General features: G+C 36.6%; 1 protein-coding gene across 2 annotated transcripts in view; it reads left to right on the forward strand.

Annotated features, from left to right (window-relative positions):
* Nucleotides 1–17,306, forward strand: part of ATR (ATR serine/threonine kinase) — a 120,511-nt gene that overhangs the window by 86,069 nt on the left and 17,136 nt on the right. The window contains exons 35-37 of one of the 2 annotated variants that reach the window (XM_002685057.7): nucleotides 1,182–1,361; nucleotides 5,206–5,348; nucleotides 16,848–16,945. In XM_002685057.7, coding sequence (XP_002685103.2) covers nucleotides 1,182–1,361; nucleotides 5,206–5,348; nucleotides 16,848–16,945 — 421 coding nt within the window. Of the gene's footprint in view, nucleotides 1–1,181; nucleotides 1,362–5,205; nucleotides 5,349–16,847; nucleotides 17,070–17,306 lie in introns of both variants that reach the window. The other variant, XM_059888935.1, reaches the window with a different exon arrangement.

Below are 17,306 nucleotides of genomic sequence, written 5' to 3' on the forward strand. Positions count from 1 at the left end.
TAAAAATAATAATTCAGCCTGCATCAGTCAGTATTTGGTCATTTTCAGAGCCAGTGATGGTCCATGTGTATATTGTAGTACCTTAAACTCAGTATGCTCAAAATAAAATTCATTATGTAAAATTCAGTGTCTCTTTCCCCTCCTGTATTCCCACTTCTTCTAAGTAGAGCTCTAAGCACATCCTGTTATCTATGACAGAAATCTGGCCCTTAATCTCCCTCACTTTCTACATCTAATTGAAGACTAAATGTATCTTAAAAATATCTTTTTAATCCTTTCTCTCTTACTTTATCTTTACTATTTTCCTTCGTGCCCTTAGCATTTACAGCCTCTGACAATATTAACAGATTTTTGTTTTTGTTTTTCTTGAGGTCTCACCACTTCTTGGTGTTCATTACTACAGTCTTTCCTCATTCTAAAGTGCACACTGAATCGTACTGCTCCCCCATTAAAATCCTTCAAAGTATTCTTTGCAGTTTTAGGGTTAAGTCAGTACACAAGGCTCTTTCTCACTGAGTCCAGACTTCCTCTTTGGCTTCATTTGTCACTATCTCACAAACCTTTTAGTCTTCAGCTAAAACCAGACTACTCGCCTTCTCCCAATTAAAATCATTATTCCTTCTACCAAGAAAGGCCTTCACTGAATTCTTTGCCAGGAAAATTACTGTTCATTAAGACCTAATTCAGGTTTTCCTCATTTGATTATCCTGCATGACCACAGCTCAACTCTATTTTCTTATATTTTTAGGTAGATTTAGCAGACCCTTCTCTTTCTTCCGTAATACCCATGTATATTCTTCTATTTATTGCACTTGGCACATTGTGTTGTTGTTTTATAGTTTATTTCCTCACTTGACAATGAACTTTTTTAAGCTGGAGATTTTGACATATTTATGGCTATCTCTAACCATCTACTTATATCTTTAGTGCCCTATTCTTTGATTGTTAAAAAAAAAAAAAACAATTGAATAAATGAATATAGGAGTTCTACATGAAATGAAGCAATAATTTCTTTTTAGGATTTTACTTTCATAGAAGGAAAATGCAAGATGAACATGAAATTACACAGATTTATACATACAATACCTAATGAACTATAAATTCTAACAATATTATTTACTTTTCAGAAAATGAAAATTGGTTCTTAAGTTAAAAATCTTTTGTTGCCTTTTTTCTTTCAGGGTGATGTTCACCAGGCACTAATTGTTCTTCAAAAGGGTGTTGAGTTATGTTTTCCTGAAAATAAAACCCCACCTGAGGGTAAGAACATGTTAATCCATGGTCGAGCTACGCTACTAGTGGGCCGTTTTATGGAAGAAACAGCTAATTTTGAAAGCAATGCAGTTATGAAAAAATATAAGGTAAGTGTATGTATAATGCAATTTCTCACTTTTTTGTTGTTTTTGAAAATAGAAAAGTTATTTTAAATTCCATATGGAAGAACATGTAGAAAAATAGCCTGGAAGCTTTTTTGACTTTTTAGAGTGTGTAATATAAGTATATAGTTTGAGGAATTATCACAAAATAAATATACTCATGAAACCACCACTCATATCAAGAAGTAGAGTATTAGCACTCCACAAATCACCCTTTCACCCTCCTCCCCAAAATATCCTAGCCTGAAAATTTTTGAACACAATGAATACCTTCCTTACCAGAAAGTAAGCCCTACATAGATAGTGTTACAAAAGGGATACTTCTCAGTAACCCATGGGTCAAAGAAAAAACTACAATAGAAATTTAAAAATACTTTGAAATGAATAAAAATAAGACATAGCAAAACTTGGATTCAGCTAAAGCCATTCTTAAAGAGAATTTGAAATTTAATTACATTGTTAGAAGAAAATAAAAGTTCAAAATTAATGAGCTAAGAATCAATTTCAAAGAGTTAGAAAAGGAACAGGAAAAAAAAAAAACCCTAAACACTTAGAATATAGAAGATAAAGAATAATAAAATAAGACAGATGGCTAGAATTGTGAGCTAGACCACCTGAGAAAAAGGAGTTAGATGAAAAGTTCTAAATTTTTTGACCTATATATGTACATATAACTAAAACTCTATGTAAGGTCCAGATGGAAACAGCTGCTAAGGAAGGAACAATCATGAGGGAAGTATAAGAAAAACAATTTTCAGAAGGCAAGTAGGCCCATTGATATAAATCAACAGTGTCCATCTTTTGGGACACAGAGCAGGGTAGAAAATAATAGAGTGTGACAACTATAGTTTGGAAGGGCAAACAACTGAGAATAACTAGCGTGTGTTTTAAGACTTATTATAAAGGTATAGTATTTCAAGTGAATACTTATTCATGTAAGGTTAGACAACCAGTAGGACAGTAGAGAGAACTCAGAAATGTATTCTTGATGATATTAGAGAATTGTGAGAAATACTCTTTTCAATAAATGGTGTTGTGTCATTTGGATATCTTATGGGGGAGAAATCAAACTTTATGTCTTCTTTATAACATAAAAATAAACTTCAAGGAGATTGTAGATCTAAATGAAAGGCAAAATAATAAATTTCCCAAAATAGAATATAAGAGAGTATCTTCAAACTTAGATGTAGCCCAGGACATCTTAAACAGACCAAAAGCAACAACCATAAAAGGAAACAATGAATAAATTTGACTAATATAAAATTATTAATTTCTGTTCATGGAAAGGTACCATTAAAAAGATAAATGCAAGAGTGAGGGGAGGTGGGTGGAGGGGGAATAGATGAAGGGGATTAAGAGGTACAAACCTTCAGTTATAATAACTAAGTCATGGAGATAGATATACAGCATAAGGAATATGGTCAATAATATTGTAATAATTTTGTATGGGGATAGATGGTTACTAGACTTAGAGCGATCATTTCATTGTGTATGGAAATGTCAAATCACTGTGTAGTATACCTGAAACTAACATAATATTGTACATCAACTGTATTTCTATTTAAATATATATTTATTAATAATTATGAATACTTTATTTATTTTGGCCATGCTGGGTCTTCATTGCTGTGTGGGCTTTTCTCTAGGTAGAGCAAGCAGGGGCTACTCTAGTTGTGGTATGCAGGCTTCTCATTGCGGTGGCTTCTCTTGTTGCAGAGCACAGGCTCTAGGGCACGTGGGCTTCAGTAATTGTGACACGTGGGCTCAGTAGTTGCAGCTCTTGGGCTCTAGAGCACAGGCTCAGTAATTGTGGCACATGGGCTTAGCTGCTTCACGACATGTGGGATCCTCCCAAATCAGAGATAAACCAGTATTTCTTAGCAGGCTGATTCTTTACCACTGAACCACCAGGAAAGCCCCTAATATAAATATTTTTTAAAGAATGTAAAGACAAGCTGTGGATTACAAGATATTTTCCAATATATAAATGACAAGAGACTCATATCTAGAATATAATAACTCTTAAAAGGCAATAAAAATACAGATAGCTCAATTTTAATACTGAATAGAAAACTTCATGAAAGTAAATATACAAATGACCCCACCAAAAAAAAAATATGTTCACTGAGTAGATAAGAATAGATGCAAATTTAAAAAGTATTATGATGAAACTAATAAAATATTGTAAATCAACTGTAGTTCAGTTTTAAAAGTATTATGACCTAACACTATATACCTACAAGAATGGTTAAAATTTAAAAGACTGATATTTTAAAGTTTTAGAAAGACTATGGAGCATTTAGATGCTCATACAGTGCTGCTGGAAGTATAAATTGTCACAGTCATTTTGGAAAACAGTTTGATGTTTTCTTCTAAAGCTGATAATACTATGACAGCCACTTTACTAACATTCAACATGTCTCCATATAACACATAGAAAAAAAACAAAAACGTTTGTACCAACATTATTTGTAGATTTTAAATTGGAAGTAAAAATGTCATTTAGTTATAGAATAGATAAACAAATTATAACATATTCATTTAATGGAATACTGTATGTATAGCAGTTGTTGTTGTTGTTCAGCTACTCAGTTGTGCATTTTGGGAGACCTGGGTTTGATCCCTGGTTCAGGAAGATCCCTTGGAGAAGGGAATGGCAACCCCCTCCAATATTCTTTCCTGGAAAATTCCTTAGACAGAGGAGCCTGGCAGGCTACAATCCATGGTGTCACAAGGAGTCGGACACGACTGAGTGACTAACACTTTCACACTTCTCATGACTAGATGGTAAAAGCACACTGGGATCCTCGTCCCTGTGGCCAGTTTTAGTCACATGAATCCAGCATCTCTGTTCCATACATCTAGTCCTGTCATTCTCTCCTGTCCACAAGCAGGTTTGTATCTGGAAGGTTTTGGGATTAAATTCAGAGAAAACTTAAGATCTCATTTAAAGGTTCCTGGCCTAAACCATGTTCTTGAATTAAGAGCAGAGCTTTATAATTTTGTACTCAGCTATTCTATGTATTTTTCATCACATTTTAAATAATATCATTGAAAAATTAATAAACCACACAAATATACAAATATAAAGGAAAGGGAGAGGAAATGACAAAGGCAACTCAGAAGGAGTAGCCAGAAAGGTAGGAGAAAACTTGGAAGGTTGTGGCCTCACAAAAGCAAAAGGAAGAAAGGGATTCAAAGGAGACAACAGCAGGCTGCCGAAGGAAAGTATCTGTTTAAGTTGCTGCTTTAGCGGAGTGGTGTCAACTGAAGGCGAAAAGTGACAGTTTGAGGAATGAATGTAAGATGGAGAATTCTTTTTAGAAGCCTGGTTATGAAGTAGTTGACAAGAGGGAAGCAATAACTTATGAGAGATCTTAGAGAAAAATAAGATATGTGGTTTTTTTAACCATATCTGTTTGCTTTTAAAGTCCTATCCTCTTCAGAGATTTGACGTTACTTCTTTCTTTGAGGTTTTTTTTTAAAACAATAAAAATAAACATACACACACATATATGAGATACTTTAATCCATCTGAAAATTATTTTGATGTATTATATATAGTGGCAGTGAAGTGGAGTTTTTTCCCCCTACATAGCTAATTATCATGACATGTTGGTCAGTAGGCAACCCATCAGAACATCAGCCATCCTGAGAAAAGCTTTATAAGAAAGTAGCTCTTATTTACATTAAAGTGTCAGTCTGCCTTTGACTTCACCCTGACTAGATGTGGGTCTCATACTTTGGATCCCTAATTATCTATTCTTGCTTTACTTACCAGCATAATGGGGGATTTTCTTAAGTGAATATTCTGTGTTCTCTTCTACAGGATGTAACCTTGTTTCTGCCAGAGTGGGAGGATGGACATTTCTACCTTGCCAAGTATTATGACAAATTGATGCCCATGGTCACAGATAACAAAATGGAAAAGCAGGGTGATCTCATTCGATATATACTTCTTCACTTCGGAAGGTGAGAATAAGAACTGCGTGTTTGCTGATTAAACAGATCAGGATGGTTCTGTGGATACTGAACTGTTATCACAGATCTTTGCATAAGTAGGATGTTTTCTGCTTTACCACTGGTTCAGACTATCACTTTAGATGAGATGTAAGTTTTTTTCTTTATATAATGTTTCCCTTCCTTTTAAATAATAACTATTTTAATGGAGTAAGTAATATATTCATGTGTTTTTAAAGTTCAGTAGTACCAAGAACATACAATGAAAATTGTGTCCTTCCCACTCTGGACCCTCATCCTCTGAGTCCCCTTCCCTAGAATTTTAGAATACCCTAAATCTAATGTATTTAATGGTTTTATTTAATTGCCAGTGAAATCTTTCCTTCCAGACCATTCTGCTAAGAAGTAGTATATATAAAAGTGGTTCTTACATTGTGCATGCTAAGTCATATGAGTCATGTTTGATTCTTTGCAACGCTATGGACTGTAACCTGCCAGGCTCCCCTGTCCATGGGATTCTCCACTAGAATACTGGAGTGGGTTTACATGCCCTCCTCCAGGGGATCTTGCCGACCCAGGAATAGAACCCACATCTCTTATGTCTCCTGAATTGGCAGGCAGGTTCTTTACCACTAGCGCCACTTGGGAAGCCTGGTTCTGACATTAGACTTGTAGAAAGAGCTTATCTCCTAAACTAGATAACAGGTACAATGTAACTTAATTTCATATATTAGCGTATTATAGTCATATAGTATATTATCTCATGCCTACAGTTTATATTGTTACAAATTGTTAATTCCTGAGAAGTAATAATAACATTCTATTCATTCTTCTTATACTCATGTACCATTGCTTTACCTTGAAAAGTAACTTAATTCAGATAAATAAATCTATATAAAGTTACCTATTATTTGGTATTTTGGCTTCTCAATTCAGTATTTTTAGGAATTAAAGCAGTATTTGTTTATTCATTGTCAGTGTTAAGATTGTAAGATTTGGCAAAGCCTTTCTTCCCAAAATGGAATTCAGAGGTTTTTTTGTTGTTGCTGTTTGTTTTTTTGTTTGTTTGTTTTTTGGCCCTACTGCATGGCTTGTGGGATCTCAGTTCCCCAACCAGTAAGAGCCACAGCAGTGAAAGCCTGGAGTCCTAACCACTAAGCCTACCAGGGAACTCCTTGGAATTCAAGTTTTATAAAATCCAAACCTAATTTAATTTATCATTGATTACTAATAGCTTGTTATTGAGGAAGAATTTCTGGCATATTGGCATTTTGAAATGGAAGCATAAGCAGAGCATATGCATTTTTCTTTTCTAAAGTGAGTAATGCCTTTCATTTGCTCTTTAGTTTTGACATATATCATGTGATTGGTATACAGAATTTATTTTATACATTTCTTCTAAAACAACCAGTTATTTAGAGTCCTCGACTGCTTAAAACTATTAGGTAATGTGAGATTTTTAAAAGTACAGTTTAAAAAAGCAGGACTAAAAAAATATAAGACTATTTTAGAACATATTTTATCCATAGTAGTTAAAATAAAACATTTGTGTGTTTAAAGGTGTAAATAAACTCAGCTATTGATGCTTATTCCCTGAGTGACTGAATTACTGTGTTATTACTAATATCATTAGTGTTTTCCCTCAAGGAGCTATAGTTCAATTGGATAAAGAAACCTTAGCACACAAAATGTTTAACTAATGGTACATAATAGAATGTGATCGAATATCAAAATAAATGGTATAGATATTAGAAATATTTTCTTGATATTAGCAAGATACCAAAAATGAGCCAAACAAGTCCAGTAGTCATGGATCTGGGGCAAATCTGAAGTCAAAAACTGAAGCCTCTGGCTTCATGATATCAAAAGTAATATAGCTCTTTGCACTGAATTGCTGCAGAAGTTTGTTAGGCCTCATGAAGAAGGTAGGATTTAAGAGGTAATTAAACTAAAAAGCAGAGACATTACCTTGCCAACAAAGGTCCGTCTAGTCAAAGCTATGGTTTTTCCAGTAGTCATGTATGGATGTGAGAGTTGGACTATAAAGAAAGCTGAGTGCCGAAGAATTGATGCTTTTGAACTGTGGTGTTGGAGAAGACTCTTGAGAGTCCCTTGGACTGCAAGAAGATCCAGCTAGTCCATCCTAAGGGAAATCAGTCCTAAATATTCATTGGAAGGACTGATGCTAAAGCTGAAACTCCAATACTTTGGCCACCTGCGGCAAAGAACTGACTCGTTTAAAAAGACCCTGATGCTGGGAAACATTGAAGGCAGGCAGAGAAGGGGACAATAGAGGATGAGATGGTTGGATGGCATCATTGACCTAAGGGACATGAGTTTGAGTAAACTGCGAGTTGGCAATGGACAAGGAGGCCTGGTATGCTGCAGTTCATGGGGTCACAAAGAGTCAGACACGACTGAGTGACTGAATTGAACTGAATTGAAACTCAAAGAAGAGAGGACATTACAGGCATATCACATTTTATTGAGCATCTGCATTTTTTACAAATTAAAGTCGTGTGGCAACCTTGCATCAAGCAAGTCTATCAGTGCCATATTTCCGACATCATTTACTCACTTCATGTCTCTCATTTTGGTAACTGATACTCACATTTTGGTAATCCTTGCAATATTTCAAACTTTTTCATTATTATTGTGTTTGTTAATGGTGATCTGTGATCAGTAATCTTTGATGTTGACTTGTTTTGGGGCACTGCAGACTGTGTCTGTACAGGACAGCAAACTTATTCCATAAATGTGTGTGTTCTGACTGCTCTGCTAACTGGCTGTTCCACCATCTCTTTCCCTCTCTTTGGGCCTCCCTATTCCCTAAGACAACAGTATTGAAATTAAGCCTGTTAAGAGCCCTTTAGGTGTTCAAGCGAAAGGAAGAGTCACATGTCTCTCACCTTAAATCAGAAACAAGAGATGATTAAGCTTAGTGAGGAAGCCATGTCAAAAGCTGAGATAAGCCAAAAGCTAGACCTCTTGTGCCAAAGAATTAGCCAAGTTTTGTGAATGTAAAGGAAAAGTTCTTGAAGGAAATTAAAACTGCTATTCCAGTGAACACATAAATAATAAGGAAGTGAAGCAGCTTTATTGCTGATATGGAGAACATTTTAGTAGTCTACAGAGATCAAACCAGGCACCATATTACCAAAGCCTAATCTGGAGCAAGGCCCTAACTCTCTTTGATTCTAGGAAAGCTGAAGGAGGTGAGAAAGCTGCGGAAAAAAAGTTTGAAATTAGCGGACATTGGTTCACGAAGTTTAGGGAAAGAAACCATTTCCATAACAGAAAAGTGAAAAGTGAAGCAACAAGTGCTGATGTGGAAGCTGCCACAAGTTATCCAGAACATCTAGCTAAGATCATTAATGAAGGTGACTACACTAAATAACAGATTTTTCGACAGAACAGCCTTATGTTAGAAGAAGTTGCCATCTGGAACTTTAATAGCTAGAGAGAAGTTGATGCCTGGCTTCAAAGGACAGGCTGACTCTCTTATTAGGGGCTAATGTAGCTGATGCCTTTTACTTTGAAGCCAATGCTCACTTACTACTATGAAAATCCTAGGGCCCTAAGATTTATGCTAAGTCTATTCTGCCTATGCTCTATAAATGGAGCTCAAAGCTTGGATTTACAACTTGTTTTACTACATATTTTGAGCCCACAGTCAAGTCTTACTACTCAAAAACAGAGTCCTTTCAAAATGTGAGGTGCTCATTGACAATGCACCTGGTCACCCAAGACTTCTAATAGAGATGTATCGTGAGACTAATGTTGTTTTCATGCCTGCTACTACAACATCCTTTTTTCAGGCCATGAATCGGCATAATCTCAGCTTTCAAGTTTTATTGTTTAAGAAATACATTTTGTGATTGGGGTGATGTCAGCAATATGGCACAGTGAAAAGATACTTTTGCCTCCATCTACAATAAGTAAAACGTTCACAGTACACCAGAGATACTTCTGCTGAACACATCAAGATATGGAGAACCCATATATCAGTACATTTAAAGGTGGGTGGACTAGAACACAGAGAGGAGATAAAAGCAAGGGAACAGCAGAGGTGGTGCCTGCAAACCCAGCTCTCAACCACAGCAACTGAGTCTGCAGCCGCAGAGAACCTTATAGAAGCGGGAAGGAGGTACACATTCCAGCCTCCTGGCCTCATAAGTTTCTGTGGCCAGGGTAACTGGGAAGCAGTTGCAGTGGGGCCTGAGATCCTTTCCCTCCAACTGCTGAGGCACGACTCCAGGTCCACTGTGGCAGAGCCCACAAACACCACAAAAACAAACACAACAGAGGTGCCCACACAACTTTGGCTCCCCTCCCAACTTTCCTCATTACCCTCCCCCTGTGGCAGGGGAGCCTGCAGTTCATGGGATTCCAGGCAAGATGGCAGAACCTATCACCCAGGTGCCCAGGCAGCAACACCAGTGACAGTGGCAGGAGGAAGGTACCAATGGCTCCAGAGGCACAAGAAACAATAACTGGGGCAAGGAGTCATACTTCTAACTGAGGAGCTGGAAGACAGAAAGGGCAAAATCAGAAAGAACCAGGGACACCGCAGAGAAAAACCAAAAACCTATACTATAGTGCCACCTACTGGAAAACAAATGAAAGGCCTGTAATCTCTAGCCTGTCCCTGCTCCTAATAAGCTGGCAGAGGAACAACTCATCTAGCACCATGAAAAACTACAGTAACAGTGGACCACAAAAAGGAACCAATCATTTTCCAGAAACCAAACTTAAAGTCATAGGCCAGTGCAGGCTGATAGATAGTTCAATACAGCTGTGATGAAGAAACTCAGTGAGCAAAACTTAGGAAGGCAGTTAGTTCAGTGGGTCAGGAATAAAAATTAATGAACAGAAGGAGTACTTACCTAAGAGACTGAAACTCTATAAAAGAACCACACAAATTCTGGAGTTCAATGCAATGAACAAGATGAAGAATGCATTTTAAAGCACTGGAAATTGTAGGCAAATTAGAGAATTAGCCAGCTTGAAGATAGAAATCTAGAAATGGTACAAATCGGATAGGAAATATTTTAAAAATGAGGAAGTTCTATAAGAGCTATCCACCTCTTTTAGGAAGGGCAACATAAGGGTAGTGAATATCCTAGAAAAGAAGGCAGAGAGAAGGGAGCAAAGAGTTTATTTAAATAAATAATAGCTGAGAACTTCCCAAACCCAGAGAAGAAACTGAATATACAAGTCCATAAAGCCAAGAAAACACCCAATTACCTTTTTCTAGACAGATTATACTAATTTGTCAAAAGTCAGTGACAAACAATTTTAAAGGCAGCTAAGGAAAAAAGTGATGGTAACCCACAAAACTACCTCTTTGGGTATCAGATTTCTCAACAGAAATGCTAGAGACCAGGAGGAAGTAGAGTGACAGTCTGAAAATACTAAAAGATAAAAATTGTCACTCAGGAATACTCTGTCCAGCAAAGTTATCATTCAGATATGAAGGAAAAATAGACTTTCCCGTACAAATGAAAGCTGAGAGAGTTCATCAGCATTAGACTTGCCTCATAAAAAAACTTGAAAGGATCTTTTCTAACAGAAACAAAACAGCAAAAAAGTACACAAAACTTTCAGTAAGGTGATAAATAGAATCAAAAATTACAAACCTTTATCACAATAGGGTTTTTTTCTCTTTTTTTAAAGTTTATTTAAATTGTAGGCTAATTACTTTACAATATTATGGTGGTTTTTGCCATACATTCACATGAAACAGCCATGGGTGTACATGTGTTCCCCACCCTCAGCCTCCCCCCCACCTCCCTCCCCATCCCATCCCTCAGGATCATCCCAGTGCATCAGCCCTGAGTACCCTGTCTCATGCATCGAACCTGGACTGGCAGTCTATTTTGCATATGATAATTTACATGTTTCAGTGCTATTCTCTCAAATCATCCCGCCCTTGCCTTCTCCCACAGAGTCCAAAAGTCTGTTCTTTACATCTGTGTCTCTTACGCTGTCTTGCATATAGGATCATTGTTACCATCTTTCTAAATTCCATATATATGCGTTAATATACCATATTGGTGTTTTTCTTTCTGACTTACTTCACTCTGTATAATAGGCTCCAGTTTAATCCACCTCATTAGAACTGATTCAGATGCATTCTTTTTAATGGCTGAGTAATATTCCATTGTGTATATGTACCACAGCTTTCTTATCCATTCATCTGCTGATGGACATCTAGGTTGCTTCCATGTCCTGGCTATTGTAAACAGTGCTGCGACGAACATTGGGGTATACATGTCTCTTTCAGTTCTGGTTTCCTCATTGTGTATGCCCAGCATTGGATTGCTGGGTCATATGGCATTTCTATTTCCAGTTTTTTAAGGAATCTCCACACTGTTCTCCATAGTGGCTGTACTAGTTTGCATTCCCACCAACAGTGTAAAAGGGTTCCGTTTTCTCTACACCCTCTCCAGCATTTATTGTTTGTAGACTTTTTGATAACAGCCATTCTGACAGGTGTGGGATGGTACCTCATTGTGGTTTTGATTTGCATTTCTCTGATAATGAGTGATGGTGAGCATCTTTTCATGTGTTTGTTAGCCATCTATCTGTATGTCTTCTTTGGAGAAATGTCTGTTTAGTTCTTTGGCCCATTTTTTGATTGGGTCGCTTATTTTTCTGGAATTGAGCTGCATGAGCTGCTTGTATATTTTTGAGATTAATTCTTTGTCAGTTGCTTCATTTGCTATTATTTTCTCCCATTCTGAAGGCTGTCTTTTCACCTTGCTTATAGTTTCCTTTGTTGTGCAAAAGCTTTTAGGTTTAATTAGGTCCCATTTGTTTATTTTTGCTTTTATTTCCATTACTCTGGGAGGTGGGTCATAGAGGATTCTGCTATGATTTATGTCAGAGAGTCCTTTGCCTATGTTTTCGTCTAGGAGTTTTATAGTTTCTAGTCTTACATTTAGATCTTTAATCCATTTTGAGTTTCTTTTTGTGTATGGTGTTAGAAAGTGTTCTAGTTTCATTCTTTTACAAGTGGTTGACCAGTTTTCCCAGCACCACTTGTTAAAGAGATTGTTTTTTCTCCACTGTATATTCTTGCCTCCTCTGTCAAAGATAAGGTGTTCATAGGGGCGTGGATTTATCTCTGGGCTTTCTATTTTGTTCCATTGATCTATGTTTCTGTCTTTGTGCCAGTACCATACTGTCTTGATGACTGTAGCTTTGTAGTATAGCCAGAAGTCAGGCAGGTTGATTCCTCCAGGTCCATTCTTTCTGAAAATTGCTTTGGCTATTTGAGGTTTTTTGTATTTCCATACAAATTCTGAAATTATTTGTTCTAGTTCTCTGAAAAATACCATTGGTAGCTTGATAGGGATTGCACTGAATCTATAGATTGCTTTGGATAGTATATTCATTTTCACTATATTGATTCTTCCGATCCATGAACATGGTATATTTCTCCATCTATTTCACAATAGGTTTTTAAACTCTCACTCTGTTATAGCATAGCAGTTAAAGGGGGAAAACAGTTGAAAAAACAACTATAGTTGTTGTTCAATTCAGTGACAAATTCACAACATAAAAAGGGATAATTTGAAACAACAAAAAATACAAAAGGGAAAGAGGAAAAGGACAGATCCTATGTAGTTAAATGAAGATAAGATCCTATCAGCAGCAAAAGTACTATTTTATCTATGAGAGGTTTCATACAGATTCCATGAGAACCACAAAATGTAAATCTAGAGTAGAAGCATGAAACATAAAAAAGTAGGAAACTATGAAAGACAGAAAACCTCTAAACCAAAATGGCACACATCATATAAGGAAAAAAAACAATGGAGATCTAGAACAACCAGAAAATGAAAGCTAAAATGACAGTACTAAGTCCTCATCTATCACCAAAAATATAAATGGATTGAATTCACCAACCAAAAGCCACAAAGTGGTTGGATGGATTAAAAAAACAAGACCCAATGATATGCTGCCTCTAGATCAGCTCTGAAGACAAACATAAGCTCAAATTGAAGAAATGGAAGATGATAGTACAGGCAAATGGAAATTGACAGCAGCACAATAATAACAGGGGATTTTAACATCTCACTTGCATCAATGGATAAATCATCTAGAGAGAAATTCAACAAGGAAACAGCAGAAGCAGATGGATTTGATAGATCTGTACAGAACATCCAAATGCAGCAGAATATATATTCTTCTCAAGGGCACATGGAACTTTCTCAAGGACAGGCCATATCTTCAGCCACAGAACAAATCTCAGTAAACTTAAGATTAAAATCATATCAAGCATCTATCCCAATGGTATGGTATGAAACTGGAAATCAACTACAAGAAGAAAGGTGGAAAAATGGCAAGTATATGGAGACTGAACAGCATGCTGCTGCTGCTGCTGCTGCTGCATCTCTTCAGTCGTGTCCGACTCTGTGCGACTCCATGGACTGCAGCCTACCAGGCTTCTTTGTCCATGGGATTCTCCAGGCAAGAACACTGGAGTGGGTTGAATACTGAACAACTATTGGGTCAACAAAAAAATCAAAGAAGAATTTAATTTTAATTTAATTTAAAATTACCTGAAGATAAATGAAAATGACAATATGGCAGATGCAACAAAAGCAGTATTAAGAGTGGAATTTATAGCAGTACAGGCCTACCTTAAGAAACAAGAAAAATCTCAAACAATCTAACCTTACAACCTAAAGGAACTAGAAAAAGAAGAACAAACAATGCCCAAAGTTCATAGAAGGAAGAAAATAATATCAGAGTGGAAATTATTAAATGAAATAGAGACTAAAAAGGCAGCAGAAAAGATCAGTGAAAATAAAAGCTGATTCTCTGAAAAGGTAAACAAAATGGACCAACCTTTATCTAGACTCACCAAGAAAAAAGAGAGGAGCCTCTGCAAAATCAGAAATTAAAGAGGAGAAACAGCAACAGATACCACAGAAATACAAAGGATTATAAGAGAATATTATAGACAGCTATTTGAACAAATTGGATGACCTAGAAGAAATGGACAAATTCTTAGAACCATATACCCTTCCAAGACTGAATGATGAAACAGGAGCAGACAGCTTCACAGGTCCATTCTACCAAACATTCAAAGATTTAACACTATCCTTTTCAAACTCTTTCCAAAAATTGAAGAGGAAGAAACGCTTCCTAACTCATTTTATGAGGCCAACATCACTCTGATACCAAAACCATACAAAGACAACACACAAAAAAGAAAATTACAGGCTATTATCTCTAATGAACATACACAACAAAATCCTCAATAAAATAACTAGCAAATCAGCTGCTACAATGCATTAAAAAGATTAAACATGTGATCAAGTGGGATTTATTCCACGGATGCAGGAATGATTCAACATCCACAAATCAATTAACTTGGTACATCCCATTAATAAAATGAAGGGTAAAAACCATATGATCCTCTTAGTAGATGTAGAAAAAAACATTTGAGAAGATTCAATACCCATTTATGATAAAAAGTCTCAATAAAGCAGTTATAGTAGAAACATACCTCAACATAGTAAAGGCCATATACATCAAACCCACAGCTAACATCATAGTCAACCAGGCTATTGCACACTTAGTAGACTATACAGTATAGTGTAAACATGACTTTTATATGCACTGAGAGACCAAAAAATTTGTGTGACTCACTCTACTATGATATTCCATTTGTCGCAGTGGTCTGATACCAAACATGAAATATTTCTGAGATATGCAGAGGAACCAGAGATCAAATTGCCAACATCCATCTGATCATAGAAAAAGCAAAAGAGTTCCAGAAAAGCACCTACTTCTGCTTTATTGACTACACCAAAGCCTTTGACTGTGTGGATCACAACAAACTGTGGAAAATTCTTAAAGAGATGGGAATACCAGACCACCTTACCTGCCTCCTGAGAAATCTGTATGCAGGTCAAGAAGCAACAGTTAGAACCGAACATAGAACAACAGACTAATTCCAAATTGGGAAAGGAGTACTGCAAGGCTGTATATTGTCACCCTGCTTATTTAACTTATATGCAGAGTACATCATGCAAAATGCCAGGCTGCATGAAGCATGAGCTGGAATCAAGATTGCCAGGAGAAATATCAGTAACCTCAGATATGCAGATGACACCACACTTATGGCAGAAAGCGAAGAAGAACTAAGGAGCCTCTTGATGAAAGTGAAAGAGGAGAGTGAAAAAGTCGGCTTAAAACTCAACATTCAGAAAACTAAGATCATGGTATGTGGTCCCATCACTTCATGGCAAATAGATGGGGAAACAATGGAAACAGTAACAGACTATTTTCTTGGGCTCCAAAATGACTGCAGATGGTGACTGCAGCCATGAAATTAAAAGTCGCTTGCTCCTCAGAAGAAAAGCTATGACCAATCTAGACAGCATATTAAAAAGCAGAGACCTTACTTTGCCGACAGAGGTCCATCTAGTCAAGGCTATAGGTTTTCCAGTGGTCATGTATGTGTGTAAGAGTTAGACCATATAGAAAGCTGAGCACTAAAGAACTGATGCTTTTGAACTGTGGTGTTGGAGAAGACTCTTGAGAGTCCCTTGGACTTCAAGGAGATCCAGCCAGTCAATCCTGAAGGAAGACAGTCATATTCATTGGAAGGACGAAGCTGAAGCTCCAATACTTTGGTCAGTGAAGACCTGACTCATTGGAAAAGACCCTGATGATGGGAAAAACTGAAGGCAAGAAGAGACAGGGATGACAGAGGATGAGATGGTTGGATGGCATCACCGACTCAATGGACATAAGTTTGATCAAGCTCCAGGAGTTGGTGATGGACACGGAAGCCTGGCATGCTGCAGTTCATGGGGTCACAAAGCGTTGGACACAACTGAGTGACTGAACTGAACTGATGCCTGTATTAACTTTTCACAAAGAGACAGGGTTGCATGGTTTGCTGAGAGGATGGTGAGGAAATCAGACTTGATAGAAGATGTATGCTTGTGAACAGTGAAAGACTAAGACTGCAAAGTTTTAAAGAGAAAAGGTTGTATATATTTGAATCCTCAGCAGAGTCATTCATATAGTCTTATATACAGATAATTGATTCCTGTTTTTGAATAGGAGGAAGTATAATAAAGCTAGAATTTCAGGAATGTTAGTCTGGAATTTACTGAAGGAAAGAAATGTCAAATGATCACCCCAGAAATGGAGCGATTAGGCCTAACCTACACTTATGGCCATGGAATACAAATAAAGGCACAAATCCTAAGGACAATTTGGAAGAAGTATTGACAGGACTTTGACTCAGTCAAAACATGAGCTTTTTTGGTCTGTGTAATGAAGAACTTAGTGAGGAAGTTATAAAGGAAAAATTGGAAGAGATGAGTCAAATGGGAAGAGAGGAAAAATACTGATACTATAATTATAGTACAGAATTATAGTTAGAAGGTTATATATTCCTTAAGTGGTAGAGTCTTTAAATTTTAATCCATATGATGTAAAAATTAATACTATGTTAATATCTTTTCTATATAATTACAGATCTTTACAGTATGGAAATCAGTTCATATATCAATCAATGCCACGAATGTTATCATTATGGCTTGATTTTGGTGCTAAGGCATACGAATGGGAAAAAGGTATGATTTTTTTGATAAAAAATTTTAAGGGAATGAGATGGAAATCAGTTCATATATCAATCAATGCCACGAATGTTATCATTATGGCTTGATTTTGGTGCTAAGGCATACGAATGGGAAAAAGGTATGATTTTTTTGATAAAAAATTTTAAGGGAATGAGAAGAATTAACACGTGAGCAAGAAATTAAGTGTTAAAAAAGAGGAGAAAGACTAAACAGACTTTTTAAAGTTGTTGCAGTTGCAAAGCCTGCAAGTGAAGATTTGCTCGTTCCTTGGTCAGCCTAATACATATTGAAAAATACTAGTTTAAGCCAAATAGTTTACCTTAAAAATTACTATGGATTGTGGCTTGTTTTCTTT

The sequence above is a fragment of the Bos taurus genome, chromosome 1 (assembly GCF_002263795.3).
Source record: "Bos taurus isolate L1 Dominette 01449 registration number 42190680 breed Hereford chromosome 1, ARS-UCD2.0, whole genome shotgun sequence".
Taxonomy (NCBI): Eukaryota; Metazoa; Chordata; class Mammalia; order Artiodactyla; family Bovidae; genus Bos; species Bos taurus.